The following is a 14424-nucleotide window of genomic DNA, read 5'->3' as shown; positions in this document are numbered from 1 at the left end:
GGTCTATAGTAGGTACTGGAATAATTCAATTTTCTAAGCCTTTTCTACCAATATTGCCCTTCCAAATATTTCAAGCTTCAACCCAAGTATAAGACTCAAAAGTCCCTATCAAGACATTTCCCTATCTTCAAGACTTGGGACCATGTTCCTTCCATTCTTACCTTAATGCATTCCTATTCGTGTTTTAAGGCTCAACTCAAATGCTACTTCCTTCAGGAAGCCCTCCTTGATTTCTGCCCTCCCACCCCAAATTTCATTCTAACAAGTGTTTCTTAAGCAGTTACTGTGTCTAATATTTTGCTAGAGTTGCTAATAATCTTTCTCCATCTGGATTTCACATAGTACTCTGCTTACATATCTTCAATGCAACTGTGTATTTTTTATTTTTGTTATTGTTGTTATATAGTTTCTTGTGTTTATATGTCTTGGCTCCCTACCACAACTTCTTGAATATGATGTCTTTAAAGTCAACTCTTTATCTCACCCAGTTGTCTAGCACAGTGACCTGCACATAATAGCTGCTTAATGTTTCTTTCCCTGAATAAAATTCATTAATTTGTAATCATATCAATCAATATTCTTCATATTCTGATATTCAGTATACTCATGGTAAGCACCAAATTAATCAAATATTACCTGTCTTCAATGAACATATCATAGTAAAATCCATTTTCAATAGGTGGGCCATAACACAAGTAGCCTCCATAATAACTTTCCATAGCTTCTCCAAGAATATGAGCACTAGAATGCCAATATACCTATAAACCATATAAAGAAGGAATTCATATTGTTAAAAAAATTTTTTGTAATAAAAATAGCTAACATATAAAATTTATGCAACTTATATAGAAAATATAACATTTGAGATTTATGAAGCATTTTACATGTGTTATCTCATTTAAACCTCCCAACAATCCTGTAGAAATCCAAATCCTCTTTAAATGTGGCAGAACACATTCATTAAAAGTTCCATAACTTCCATCCATAAAAGGATGTTATCAAAATTAGAAAAAAATTGGTTAAATTATCAGTACTAATGCTTATTTGGGTAACAGCAAAACATTCTATCCTTTGCTCCTGCATATGGGGAGAAGAGGCTCTTCCACACTCTCTCTGGAACTTAGCTCCAAAGTTTCAGCAACTCTTCCTATAGAATCAGGATAGGGACTGGAGCTGTTATTTTTCTAGTATAAGAAGCTCCTTGTTGAGAAAACTCTGTTTCACTATGGGATACTATTTTTCTCTTACAGTCTTGAAAGCTGCCAAAAGCTCTAGGATTAGGAGATAGGAGAGGCTATGTAATCATTGCTTTCAGAAGTAGTCTCTGAAATCAAGTTTTCCTGGTTCCAAAATGGTCAGTCTCTATTATGGTAGGCTGTGTGTCTCTCCTATAGTCAGGGATTCATCTTGGTCAGGGAGAACTTTACAAAACCTGAAACACATGAGGCAAAATAATATCCTCTCTTATTTTTTAGAGGCATGGATTTTTACACCCCCAGATGGGAGCTGTTTTTGTTTCCTTGGGCAAGAGATTACAGCTACACACCACAGTTAAACTTGTAAACCCTTGGTATATCAGTTCATATCAGTCTAACAACATGACCAATTCAGATTCTAGATTGCTCTGGTAATAGGTTATTTGCCCAACTTTGAATAAATCATCTAACCTCTCTGAGAATCAGTTTAGATCAGAAATGTCAAATCTGGGAGCTAGAATTGGGGCCAAACCTACAAAGTACAATCTGTACCAAAATAAAATGTAAATAGGAAAGTGTTTAATAAAATAAACAAAAATCCAATATCACATAACTCATGTTAATTTGTAGTTTTTTAAGTCAGTATGCAGTCCAAATGAGATCCATTTTTCTTTGAGTTTGATACCACTGGATTAGATGAATACTCAAGTCCTTTCTAGCTTTAAAATCACATGTTGTTTTTTATCAGGCATAGAGTCAAGTGATATAACTATTATATTTGCAAAAAGAAAAATGAACAGAAATCCAAATATCCTTCTTTTATTATTTATTGATGTACCCAAAAAGGCATCATCAACACGAACAATAGATAAGGATTAGCTGAATGAACTAAAAATGTTTAATCTAGAGAAGAAAATCTAAAACAGGATATAATAGCAGTTTTCAAATATCTGAAGGAATATCTTATAAAAGGAGGGAGTGGGCTTAATTCTACTTAGTCTCAGATCATAGAATGGAAATTATAGGGTGCTAAAATTCAGCTCAATTTCAAAAAAAATGTCCTAACAATTATAGCTGCCCCATAATAGAACAGACTGTATAGAATAACTGGAAATTTCAATCACTGAAGATATTTAAGAGGAGACTAGATAATTCCTTTGATGAAATGATATCAGTCATATGGGAATATGACTGAATCATGAGGTTACTCATAATTCCATGGTTCTATGAAATTTTAGCTTGAAAATCATCTTATAGAAGCATGGAACATCATTTACTATAGGTATACAAATATGTACATCTACATTAATACATAACTATACAATACTAGGTATATGCTAAATTGCATAAGCACATATATACCTATATTATGTGTCATTTTATGCTACCATAAAATGAATTATAGATATGTATATTTGTATCTGGCAATAAAGCTAACAATAATAAGGACAATCAATTGATCTAAGGACCATTTAGTCCCAGAGATAGATATAAAAGGTAGATGATAGATAGAAATATAGCCAGATCTATAAAGAAATGTAATAATATAGATATATAAATAGATGTGTATATGGATACTCTCAAATAAATAGATATACATACAGATAAAGAATGATAAGTATTTTCTTCTATTTCCTGTTTAGAATACAAAATTGGAGAGAGTATAGTATTTAATTTATATCAGAGAGCTAATTGTAGGTATGTTTCATCCTTTATTCTACATGCCTTCTGAAATCTGTCAATGAAGTTCTCATAAAGGAATTTGCTATCATAAAAGAATTTGTCTTTTAAACAAGTACTGAAATTAATTTTCTAAGGTAACTAAAGCTTAAATAAGACAAATGACTAAATAGTTCTGCAAATTTGGATTTTGTATAAAGGCTTTCCTTAAATCATAGGATTTTAGTGCAATGCTTTCTATCAAGAATTATTCAACAAATGTTCACTTATTGACTAGCATTTGAAATCATGTTTTGCTGCTGCTGCTGGGAATATTACAAACATACACAAGAACAAAAACACTCTATTAGTGTTATCAAAGACGGTTTCATAAGGGGAAAAAAACAAGCATAAGACATAAACATATATCTGTGAAAAGCTCTAGAATTAAATGTATCTCAATTTAATTCATGTTCCACAAGGAAAATTAAACTGTAACTTTTGAGTCTATAAAACAGGTTCAACAGCATTTTTGAGAGGAAAAAAAAGCCTATCTTCTGTCTGTCTGTGCTGAGGTACCATATTTCTCTCCCCAGCCAATGTGTTCTTCCTACTCTCATTTCTCTGTCCACAGTCTCTATGTGTCCTTGAACCATGTGTTTGCTAGTCCTCTTCATCCACAGGCCTTTTCTTCCTCACATTAGCATGCTAATTCACATTAAGTAAAAATTGCTTTACATGGACATCTGCAAAACAGTCCATTTATATAAAGCAAGAACTCTGTGTATGTGTATTGAACATCTATTATATAAATGTTAACAATTAGAGCAGAGGTGCCAAACTTATGGTTCACAAAATTCCCAAAGTGCTGCTGGCTGAACTAAATTGAAACATAATTGAGAAATATTTAACAAAATAAATAAAAATACAACACAGCGTAATGTTAATTTGTGATTTTCTGAGTCAATAAAAGACTCGTAGAAATACATTTCTTTTTGTGGGACACCATGGTCCTAAAGTACCATAAGAACACATCTCTCTCTAAATTTCAATTCACTGCTTTTTTACTTAATAGATCTCTTAAGTGAAATTTAGAAATCAGCTCTTAAAATATACTTACAGCCTGAGCTTCTTCATTATCAAACTTAAGTAATTCTAAAGTAGAATCTTCTTCCAATGGACGATCCAAATCCCACAATTCATCATTCACTTTGGCTATTATTGTGTTATCAGCCAGTCCTTGACTATTGAAGGAAAAATAATTTTGAAATTAATTATACATGTACAATATTATTTGTAAGCCAAAATTTAAAACAACTCAGGTTGCAAAAGTACATGCTACATATGTACCTAAAGTAATATGATTTATTATTTAGATAAATATCAAACCATATACACAGACATACTCAAATGAGTCTTGTTCTCTTCAAAGTAGTTATCTCTCAAGGCTGTGACTCGGTAATGTTGCCATTGGAAAATATTGAGTCCTCCTCTTTTGGACCTACCTTCTGAGTCTTTGCCAAATTCTTTTGTATATAATCTCAAAGATGATATATTTTTGTCTTTTTAGGGTAAAAGGATTTTGGACCAGTAACAATGCTTTTTATTTCATAGGATCACAGTTCTAGGGCAAAAAAGGGATATCAGAGGACATCTAATCCAGCCTCCTTCTTTTATAGATGAGGAGACTGAGATTTAGGAATTTAGGGAGATTCAGAGGATTGTCCCAAGATCATATAGATAATAAGTTGAATTTGAACCTAGTTCTCTGACTCATTTCTGTATCACACCATCTTCTAAATATATAATATTTTACACCCTTTAAAACAATTTCACATACATTATCTTGTTTAATCCTTGAAACAGCTGAGGTCAATAGCATGAATGTTATTATGCCCATTTTATAGATGAGTGAACTGGTGCTTGGAAGTTTGATGATTTGCCAATGGTCACATATTTAGTGAAAGAGCTGGGATCAGAATTCAGGTCTCCTGAATTCTAGTCTAACCCATAATCTCCCTCCCTCTTCCAGCTCTATAATACAAATGCATGCACACAGAAACACACACACACACACACACACACCCTCATACACGCTCATACACATACATACTCATACATAACTCATGAAAATTATCTGCTTTTAAAAAGATGACAAGAAACTCTTAAAAACTCAAATAATACGATATTATTAAGTAAAGGAAAGAGTAGATATTTTTCTTATGTCTTTGATAACCTGTTTTACATTCATTATGGTAAAAAATTGAGCATTTAGAGTTGGAAAAAGACAGGATTATATTCTAAATTATGCATTTCCCAAATTTAAATGATATTCCTAAGAAGTCCAAAGGTAATGTTGGTGAAAACCTTATTTTCCATTGACTTATTCTTATTGATCAAAGAAAATTGCACTTTCAGGAAAAAAAAATGCTATTAGTCTTTTGCTCAATTACTTATTACCCACGATCTTCTTTATACTACAATTTACCTAATTCCAGCAGCCACTTGATATGGTGTTGTTTTCCAAGACTCCCCTTCAACTATTTTTCCATCAATCAGCATTATTTTGATCAATTTGCTCTCGTTTGCTGCTCTATGGGCAAGCAAGGTGTCATGCTCTCTCTTCAATGTTTCATAAAGCATCAGTCTATCTTCTATGAAGTTTGGCCCACTACATAACTGTAAATCATTACAAGACAATGACATAAACACATAGCCAACCTTACTTCTTACTACTCCCATATGTGGACCCTTGGCTGTAATTAAGTCTCACTCTTTTGCCCCCTATTTCCCCATTTTCCATGCATTTGCTCATACTGTTCCCTTACCTGGATTCTCTATCTCTTCTTCACCTCTCCAAATCCATTTTATTTTTAAATAGCACAGCGCAAATTCTATCTTTTCCATAAACCCCTCCCTGAATTACAGACCATTAATCTCTCTTTCCTCACTTACTTAGTTCTACACAAATTAGCATTTACTTATATATAGGGTGACCCAAAAGTCTGAGTTCAATTTTATGCTACTTAAAGCTTACAAATGCATAAGACTTCTGATAGTACACTCTATACTATCTAGTATTGTTCTTAAATTGGCCAATTCATGTTAGTCTTAGTTTTTCAGATTGTAATTCCTCAGGGTCAAGAACAGTGTTGTTCTTTTTGCCTTTGTATACTGGACACAGCATAATGTAATAAGCACAAATAATAAGCACAAATAGTAGGCTAAGAAGCACAATGCTTCTTAGATGCACACAAGATTCAATAAATACTAGTTAATTGGCTGATTATATAAAGAAGGAGCAATTATTTAAACTTGAGACAACTACATATGTAACTTTCAATTAAAGGCCCAATAACTGAATATCTGTCTACAAAAGACCTGCCTAAGTTTAGAAAAATATCCTACAAAAGAGTTGAATTTTTCTACCATGTGAATTTTTTCAACATGGAACTTTACTAAATGTTAGAAGGGTTGTGATCTACCTTGGTGACAGGTGTACCCACACAGAAGAAATCACAGATTGTTGAAGCAAATTATACTGATACCCCACCGCATTTAAGTTATATAAAAAAAATTAATCTAAGTTCTACATAGTGTTACATATAGTATTATTACAAATTATGTAAAGTTCCTAGATAAATCACACTTTTAACACAAAAATATTAAAAATCAGAGGTAGCTTTTTCTAATTAAGAATTACTTACCTCACTCTTTAAGGCATTTACAATTTCATTTTCTTTTTTCTTCTCCTTTTTATTTTGAACATCTTTTTGGTTTGTGATGGAAGAAAGCTAAAAGACAGAATGTTAAAAAACCACTCACATGGATGACAAAAGGCAGGACAAGACAAGGTAACTAAAGCACTTGAGGGAAAACAAATGAATGTAAAATACTACATAATAAGCTATGTATAATATGTATAATAGCTATAAGCTATTTCTTGCTTTATTATTTTTGTTAGTTCCTGGAGGTGGTACCAAACAAAAATTCCTTATTTTAGAAATCCAAAGGTCATATCTCTTCTACTTACACTGAACCTTCTTCAAAAGACTGGCTGAGAAAGAGGAGCTTAACCAACTATCAAGCCTTATTTCATCACAGACTTGATATATACACCTTAATTCAACAGATATAAATCTCTTTGGAGTTTTGGGAATTTTTTTTTATCTTTGGAAAAATAACTCCTCATGTCACTATAAATTGGTTATAAAGCTGCCTTTTAGAAATAAAATTTTGCATCTATGATGATTCTCATAGGTTACCCTCATACTTGATGGAATGTCTTTGGAAGGGCATTCCATATAAGCAGTCCCCAACAAATAGGTTGCCTAATGAATTGGTTATATGAAAACCCTCTTCTTCCACTATAGTCCTTACCTGTTTTGTAATAGGAGTGAGGGCTCTTTCAGCCCTTAATCACTGCTGGTAGCTCCTATGGCCTCAGTCAGGCCTATAGTAGAACAAGAAGGATAGGAATTGGGGCTGGTAGGGACTAAGAAGTTAGAGTTGTGGAGTTTGGGGCTATTATCTATGGTAGCCAGCAAAGAAAACACCACAACAGTTAGAGCAAAGGAACAATCTACTGGATGATAGGTAAAAGACACTTTGGCATTCTTCAAGCAAATAAAACTGATGGGCTTTTTTTGTTATAGAAAATTTCTGAGGAGATTGGTGGAAGTGGCAAATGACACAGTAAACCAAATACAGAACCTATACCTTTTAGGAACCAGTCTACTAATTCCTGATCTGATTCAATGACAACCCAATTTCACAAACATTTATTAAGCATCTAGTATCTCTAAGGCATTGTGCCAGGCACCAGGAATGCAAAATCAGAGAAAAAATACTTACTACACTCAGAGAATTTACATTGTACTAAAGGTATGTATGGCATACATGTTAATGTATGCCAAAAGCAAATAAAAGTTTTCTGTGGAGGGCATATGCAATCTTCAGAAAGGTGATATTTAAGCTGAGCCCTGGAATATAAAGCACATAATGGGGTAAAAAAGTAAAATAAAGCTGGAAAGGTGGATTGGAACTAGATTATGAATGGCTTTAAGTGACAGATTATGGAATGTGGGATCTATCAAAGACTTTTAAACAAAGGAGCAACATTGTCAAACCTGTCTCTCAATAAATTTATTTTGGCAGTTGTGTGGAGAATAAATAGGACTAGAACCAGGTAAACTAATTTACAAGCAAGTATAATAGTTCATATAGAAGATGATAAGGATGTGAATGAGGATGATGGCCCAGAGAGTATCAGGAGTCAAATGTAAAATATGTTATAGAGAATTGAAGGATTTGGCAACTGACGGAATATGGAGGATGAGACTGAGGGAAAAATTAAGGATGACTCCAAAATTATGAATCACAAAGGAGATGACAGAAAAAGGGAAGTTTTGAGGAATGATCAGTGTAGGGGGATGGATAATGAGTTTAGTTTTGGACATATCTATGGGAAAGAAGAGATACCCAGGAAGCAATTGGTAAAATCAGATAAAGAAAGAATAAATTATATAGGGAGCAAATTAGCTCTCTTTCATTATTGCCAACAACCTAAAGTGGAAGTGGATGCTCAAGAAATCCCCAGCAAAGATTTGAGAGGAAATTGAATCCATAATATAATTTTATTTGGGATAAGATGAGTTGTAAGTGGTGGCTATGCAGATTCTAAAGAGATATAAAAGTATTCCACGTTCTTACAAAGCATTTATTTCAGGAGCTGATTTCAACCCATACATATATACATATACAGAGACAGCTAGATGATGCATAATAGAGTGCTTGGCTTGGAGTCAGTAAGATCTTAATTCAAATCTCACCTCAGACACATACTAGCTGTATGAACTTAATCCTATTTGTCTCAGTTTCCTCATCTGTAAAATTGGCTGGAGAAGGAAATGGCAAATCCTACCAGTATTTCTGCCAAGAAAATCGCAAATGGCTTCATGTGAAGTCAGACATGACTGAAACAACTGAACAATGACAATATGCAAACATATATATGTAAACACACACATCTGTTGAAACCTCACATAATCTGAGGATAGAGAGTTTTATGTCATAGAGTTGATATCTTAGCATAGTGCCTGCCACATAGTAGGAACTTAAATGTTTGTTTCCTTCCTTCCTTTGGCAGTTTGATAAAGATTTATAGACCTGTTTAATGCATAAAATAAAATACATAGGATTACAAAGGAAATCAATTATATTAAAATAAAGCTATCAAAATATTTTTCAAAAACAAGTTCATAGATCCCAAATGAACAACCCCTGTCCTAGATGGTAGATCAGAATAATAAAATGACAAAGCAAACTCTTTGATCTGGAATTTTAATCCCTCTAAAATTTGGTTTTCACCCATTTGCCAGAAATACATATAATAATACTGCAAATTCCAAAGTGGCCTACTAACCCTTCCCCAGGAAGTATCATGCCACCCATCTGCGTGCCTTTACATTTTATTTCTTATCCTACAGGCCAAAAAGAATCCACTAAAGCCTAGGGAACAGAGAGTGGCATGGTGGGAATAGAGCCTTAGAAATAGCAATTCCAGACTTGTATGAAATGAATTAGAAAAGGAACAGGTTTAAGGCAGAGAGACAACTTCAGAAGGCTATTGCAATAGGCTAGGTGAATATTTGAGGTCCTGCACAAGATTGGAAATTGAAACACATTTAAAACATGCTGTGGAAGTAGCAACCAGACTTAACAGTTGAAGATGACTCCTGTATTATGGAACAAAGTTAACTGGAAGAATGGTGGTATCCTCAACAAAAATGTTTTCCTAGCACTGAGGGGAGAGTCGAACAAGGATGAGTCTGAAGGACAAATGTTTTCTTTTGAACATGTTAAGTTTGGGATAAGGCAACAAGAATTTAGCAAGTGCCAACTATCAGTTACCTGTGACCAGGTACAAAGATTAAAAAACAATGAGAGACAACCTACTCTAGGAGCTCACATTTTAATGTTACACGTCGAGCAATCAGACAGTGATGAGGGGTCGTGGCAAAGGAGATGGAGGAAGACTGACCATGTGGGTTAGGAGAGTCATCTGATTGAACTGATGATGTCAGGAAGAGAGAAAACATCAGATCCTAAGGGTCCCTAGTGACACAGCAACCCTCCTCCTTTGCCTGTGTCCCTGCCCCAGAATGAGAAGGATAGGCCCGAAAAGAGAACCGCGGAGCTCGGGGAGGGGGTGGGGGAGACATTTCCCTTTTTTTGTCTCTGTATTCCCAGAGAGGCACAGGGACTTTATTCGACCCACGAGTGTTGTATTGGACTCAATGACTTCACTCTCACAAGGAACGGGAGTGATATTATTGCTCCCGTTACACTTGCGCTCGTTTGGGCCTATCTGGAAGAAGAAGAAACGCAGAGAGAACAGGGAATAAATTACAGAGCAGAAGGGAAATCCTCTTGCGAGGTTATTCCCGTTATCTGAGCCTCCGCGCCCGCCCCTAATCTCGGGGAATCCCCTACTTCGCAGGTTTCCTCTCCAGCAGCCCGCGGAGAGAGGAGCTCCGCGGTCAAGGTCAAGGCCAAAGCGCGCTCCCGCCCCCGCCCCGGCCTTGCTTTACCTGCGCTCGGGCTCGGGCGGGCTTTCGGGGCTGCTCGGGCTGCCGGCTCAGCTCGGCCTCCAGGCTGCGCCGCAGGTGCTGCAACCGGTAGCGCAGCTTCTCGTTCTCGCCCCGCAGGCGCTCGAGCTCCGCACTGGGGCTGCCGGCCCAGCCTGGCCAGGGCCCGGGCCCCGGCTCCAGCTCGGGCTCCGGCTGCTGTTGCTGCTCCTTCAGGCGGCCGATCTCCGCGGTCAGCCAGCGGATGTCCTGCTCCTGCCGCGCCAGGCGAGAAGCCACCGCGTCGGCCGCCATGATCCTCTGCCGCGCCGCTCCGCGGTCCGCTGCGGGCTGGGATAGGCCGGGAGGTGCGGGTGTGGCCGCGCGGGGAGAGCCACCGCCGCTCGTCCGGGAGCGCCAGCGCTGGCCCCGCTTTGGCGGGACTCCCGCGTCCACGGGCCCAGGATGAGAAGGGGAAGAGCCCCCGGAGATCCTCTGGTGCTTATTCTACATTTGGGGAAAATAAAGCAAGAGCCCCGGAGACCTGAAGGCCCTTTCAACCCCGAAAGACCATCTTTATAACCATTAAACAATCATTTTTTTTTTCTCTCCCCTGTAGACCTCTCTTTCCGAAAACGAGATCATCCAATCTCCAGTCCCCAAAGGATGGGTTTTATCCGGATCCAAGTAAGCGGGACCTACTGATTCTTCTATTCCCTTCAGCAAAGTAAAAGGTTTCCTGGCCTCCTCTTCCCCCCAGCCACGGTTATCTTTTTAAAGCAATATTTTCATTGGCTTCTCCCGTGTCACAGAATAAAGTACCAACTCTTCACTCTAGCATTTTAAGGCTTTCCACAAACTGCCTCCAGTTTCTTTGTCCAGTCTGAAGTCCTCATAGAATAGTCCGACCACCCTCCCCCACGGCCCCTGTGATAACTAACACCCCTCAACATTTTAAGTCTTTCTCCTGGAGATTCCACAGGCTTGGAATACACCTCCCCCTTCCCTATAATCTCTTAGCTGCTATCAGGGTCCTTTGACTTGCCCCTACAATTTTGTTTATGCTCTAAATCCTGCATGGAATATTCTCCTCTCTTCTACTTTTAAAATGTTCTAAGTCCTTTCAGATTCAACTGAACCATCAAAGCTAAGAAAGACAGTTCCAGTTTCGGAATATTTACTGTGTGCAGTGCAGAGTGCTAAAAAGTATAAGATGGGAATCTTAAAAAAAAAAAAAGATTGTTCTCCAAGGTAGCTAGATTAGCGTATCAGATGCTACAGACATAATATGCCTAGATTTTAGCAATAATTTTGATAGTGTCTCATGTTATGCTTCTGGACAAAATGGAATGATAAGGAGTAGAAAACAAAATTAAGCGCATTCAGACTGGTTGAATAATCAGATTCAAAAAGTAATCACCTTAGTGAGTCAATTTTATTATAGAGGAAGGTCTCTGGTAGAGTGAACCAGACATCTTTCTATGAGACGATCCTGTTCAACATGTCAATGAACAAACATTTAGCATTGTGCTAGTATGTGCCATAAACATAGCTTACATTCTAATGGGGAAGACAAGTAAATAAATTAATACAAAAAGAATAGACAAGCAGGCAACCAGCCAGCCAGATTTTATTATTATTTTATTTATTTTAAATTTATTTTTAAATGTTATTTTAATAACTTAAAATAAATATAATATATATTTTATAATATATAAATTATATATTTATATTAAATTTATGTAAATTATAAAAATATATAAATATAAAAATTAAAATTGTAAAATTTTTTATTATTTTATTATTAAATGCTTACTATGTGCCAGCCATTGCAATGAGAACTGGGAATACAAGAAAAAAGAAATAGTGCCTGTCCTTAAAAAGCTTATATTCTAATGGAGGAAGATAACACATAAAAGGAAAACTGAAAATTGGGGGTGGGGTGGGGATAGCTACCAGGGCAGTATGAAGTCCAGACAAACAAACATATTTGGGAAGGGAAAGCTGTTAAGCCTTTTCACAAAATGGAGAGAGATCTTAGGAGAAATTCATCATTATAGAATGGGGCTAACAAGGTAAAGAGATGTTTCAGAGTAAGGAGGCCTCAGGCACCAGAGGACAGTTTCAAGTTAAGACAACAGCTGAAGTCCAGGAAGTCCAGAAAGTCAGAAACCCAGCTAGGAGAGGAATAAAAATTAGCAGACATAGGTCCTTTCCCAAAATGGCTGTGGAGGGAGTACTAGCAGTTGGTAAGGTCAGAAAAGGCTTCTTGTGGGTGGTGTTTGAGCTGTATCTTAAAGGAGGGAGGGAGGAGTAAATTCCAAGCCTGGGAAATCTCCTGGAGAAAAACATGAAGATGGGAAGATAGAGTCTGTGTGTGGAGGAGAGAGAAAGCCGGTTTGGCTAGATGGAAAAGTTTGGGGGAGGGGAGAGGGAGAGAAGAGTAATGTTCATTGAGTCTGTAAAGATAAGCTGCAGACAGATTGTAAAAGGTTTTAAAAGCTAAGTAGAAAAGTTTGTATTTTATCCTGAAGGATTAAAATATTGTAGTTAGATTGAGTGGCAGAGTGACACAGTTAGATCTGTGCTTAAGAAAAATCACTTTGGCAGCAATATATATATATATATATATATATATATATATATATATATATATATATATATATGATGGACTGGAGTGGTAAGACCTGAGGCAGGATTAGAAGGTTATTGCAAAAGTCTAGGTAAGAGATGCTAAGGGCCTGAACTAAGAAGATAGCTGTATGAGTAGAGAGAAGTATTTAGATGGTAGAGAGGTTTGGAAATGGAAATAATGAAGATTTACCAACTGAGTGGAGTGAGAGTGAGCAATTGAGTATAATGCTAAGATTCAAACCTGAGACTCTAGAATAATGTTAGTGCCTTTAATTAAAATTTAAAAGTTTGGAAGAGGGAAGAATTTGAAGGAAGAATAATGAGCTCATTTTTGGACATGTTAAGTTTGAGATAACTCTGGGACATGAACAATGAATGAAAAAAAATTTATTAAGCAACGATTATGTATAAATATCAACTAAGTTCTAGGCATACAAATAACTGCTTCTCTTAAAGAGCTTACATTCTAATGGGGATGAATAATATATATGAAAGGTTAAATGGAAAGATCTCAAGATCCTTAGGATTACAGCAGGAAAGCAGATCGTAATACTCCTTTAATATAAACAAAATTATATTATTGTCTGATTGGACAGGCCCAAGGACTTTGTCGTTAGAATTTTCGAGGATATACCCCAGGTTGTGCTAGAGCTTGTCCAAACTGACTTATAATAGTTGATTGTTAAATTTTCAGTGTAAACATTTACACTTTGGAATTTGGCAAACACTCTAAATCACAGTTTGATTTATTGTTTTGTTGTCTAAACTTTAAGAAATGTTAATAATGCAGATTAAATTAAAAATTGTGACCTGTATAGACAGATGATAGATAGATAGATACTCCTGGATACAACCACAGTTATGGATCATGGGGCAACAAGGAGAATCAGGATACTGCAGTGTCACAAAAAGCCAGAGAGAACATTCAGGAGGAGAAGGTGATCAAAAAGCTCCAAGTACTGTGCCCTCATTGCCACTTCCAAATTTCCTCAGAGGGGGAAAAAAAGGAAATGAGAAAATTTTGAATTTACTCTCCCAGATACTGACTATATACCTCCTGGTCCCGGAGGAAATGTTTGTTAATTTATTTTATATTTTTAAAATAAATATCCTTTTGGAAAAGCTGGAATTGAGACACTAGCCACTGGCACCAAATGGGATGGGGGACAGTTGTAGGGGTTTTAAACTAAGGGTAATAGAGAAGAGATTCACAACCCCCCTCAGAGTACCCTGAAACCTTGAGGATTAGTTGAAGTATCCTGGCTCTGGGAAAATGAACCAAGAATGTATATACCTCTCAATGTCTTTTTTCCCCAACATACAATGGGACATACTTTCTCCCCACACATTAGCACAGTATTTGACCC

The 14424-nt window shown here is 36.4% G+C and overlaps 1 protein-coding gene across 1 annotated transcript in view; it reads right to left on the bottom strand.

The window, feature by feature from the left end:
• TARS3 (threonyl-tRNA synthetase 3) overlaps positions 1-10815 on the bottom strand; it is a 31461-nt gene extending 20646 nt beyond the window's left edge. Inside the window, exons 1-5 of the mRNA XM_012542831.3 lie at positions 10448-10815; positions 6563-6649; positions 5344-5534; positions 3976-4099; positions 637-758 (exon numbers count right to left, since the gene is read on the bottom strand). Coding sequence (XP_012398285.2) covers positions 637-758; positions 3976-4099; positions 5344-5534; positions 6563-6649; positions 10448-10738 — 815 coding nt within the window. The 5' untranslated portion in view covers positions 10739-10815. The remainder of the gene's footprint in view (positions 1-636; positions 759-3975; positions 4100-5343; positions 5535-6562; positions 6650-10447) is intronic.
• Positions 10816-14424: the final 3609 nt, after the last annotated feature.

Source organism: Sarcophilus harrisii, chromosome 2, assembly GCF_902635505.1.
Source record: "Sarcophilus harrisii chromosome 2, mSarHar1.11, whole genome shotgun sequence".
In the NCBI taxonomy this organism is placed as follows: domain Eukaryota; kingdom Metazoa; phylum Chordata; class Mammalia; order Dasyuromorphia; family Dasyuridae; genus Sarcophilus; species Sarcophilus harrisii.
This window is presented reverse-complemented; position numbering and strand designations above follow the sequence as displayed.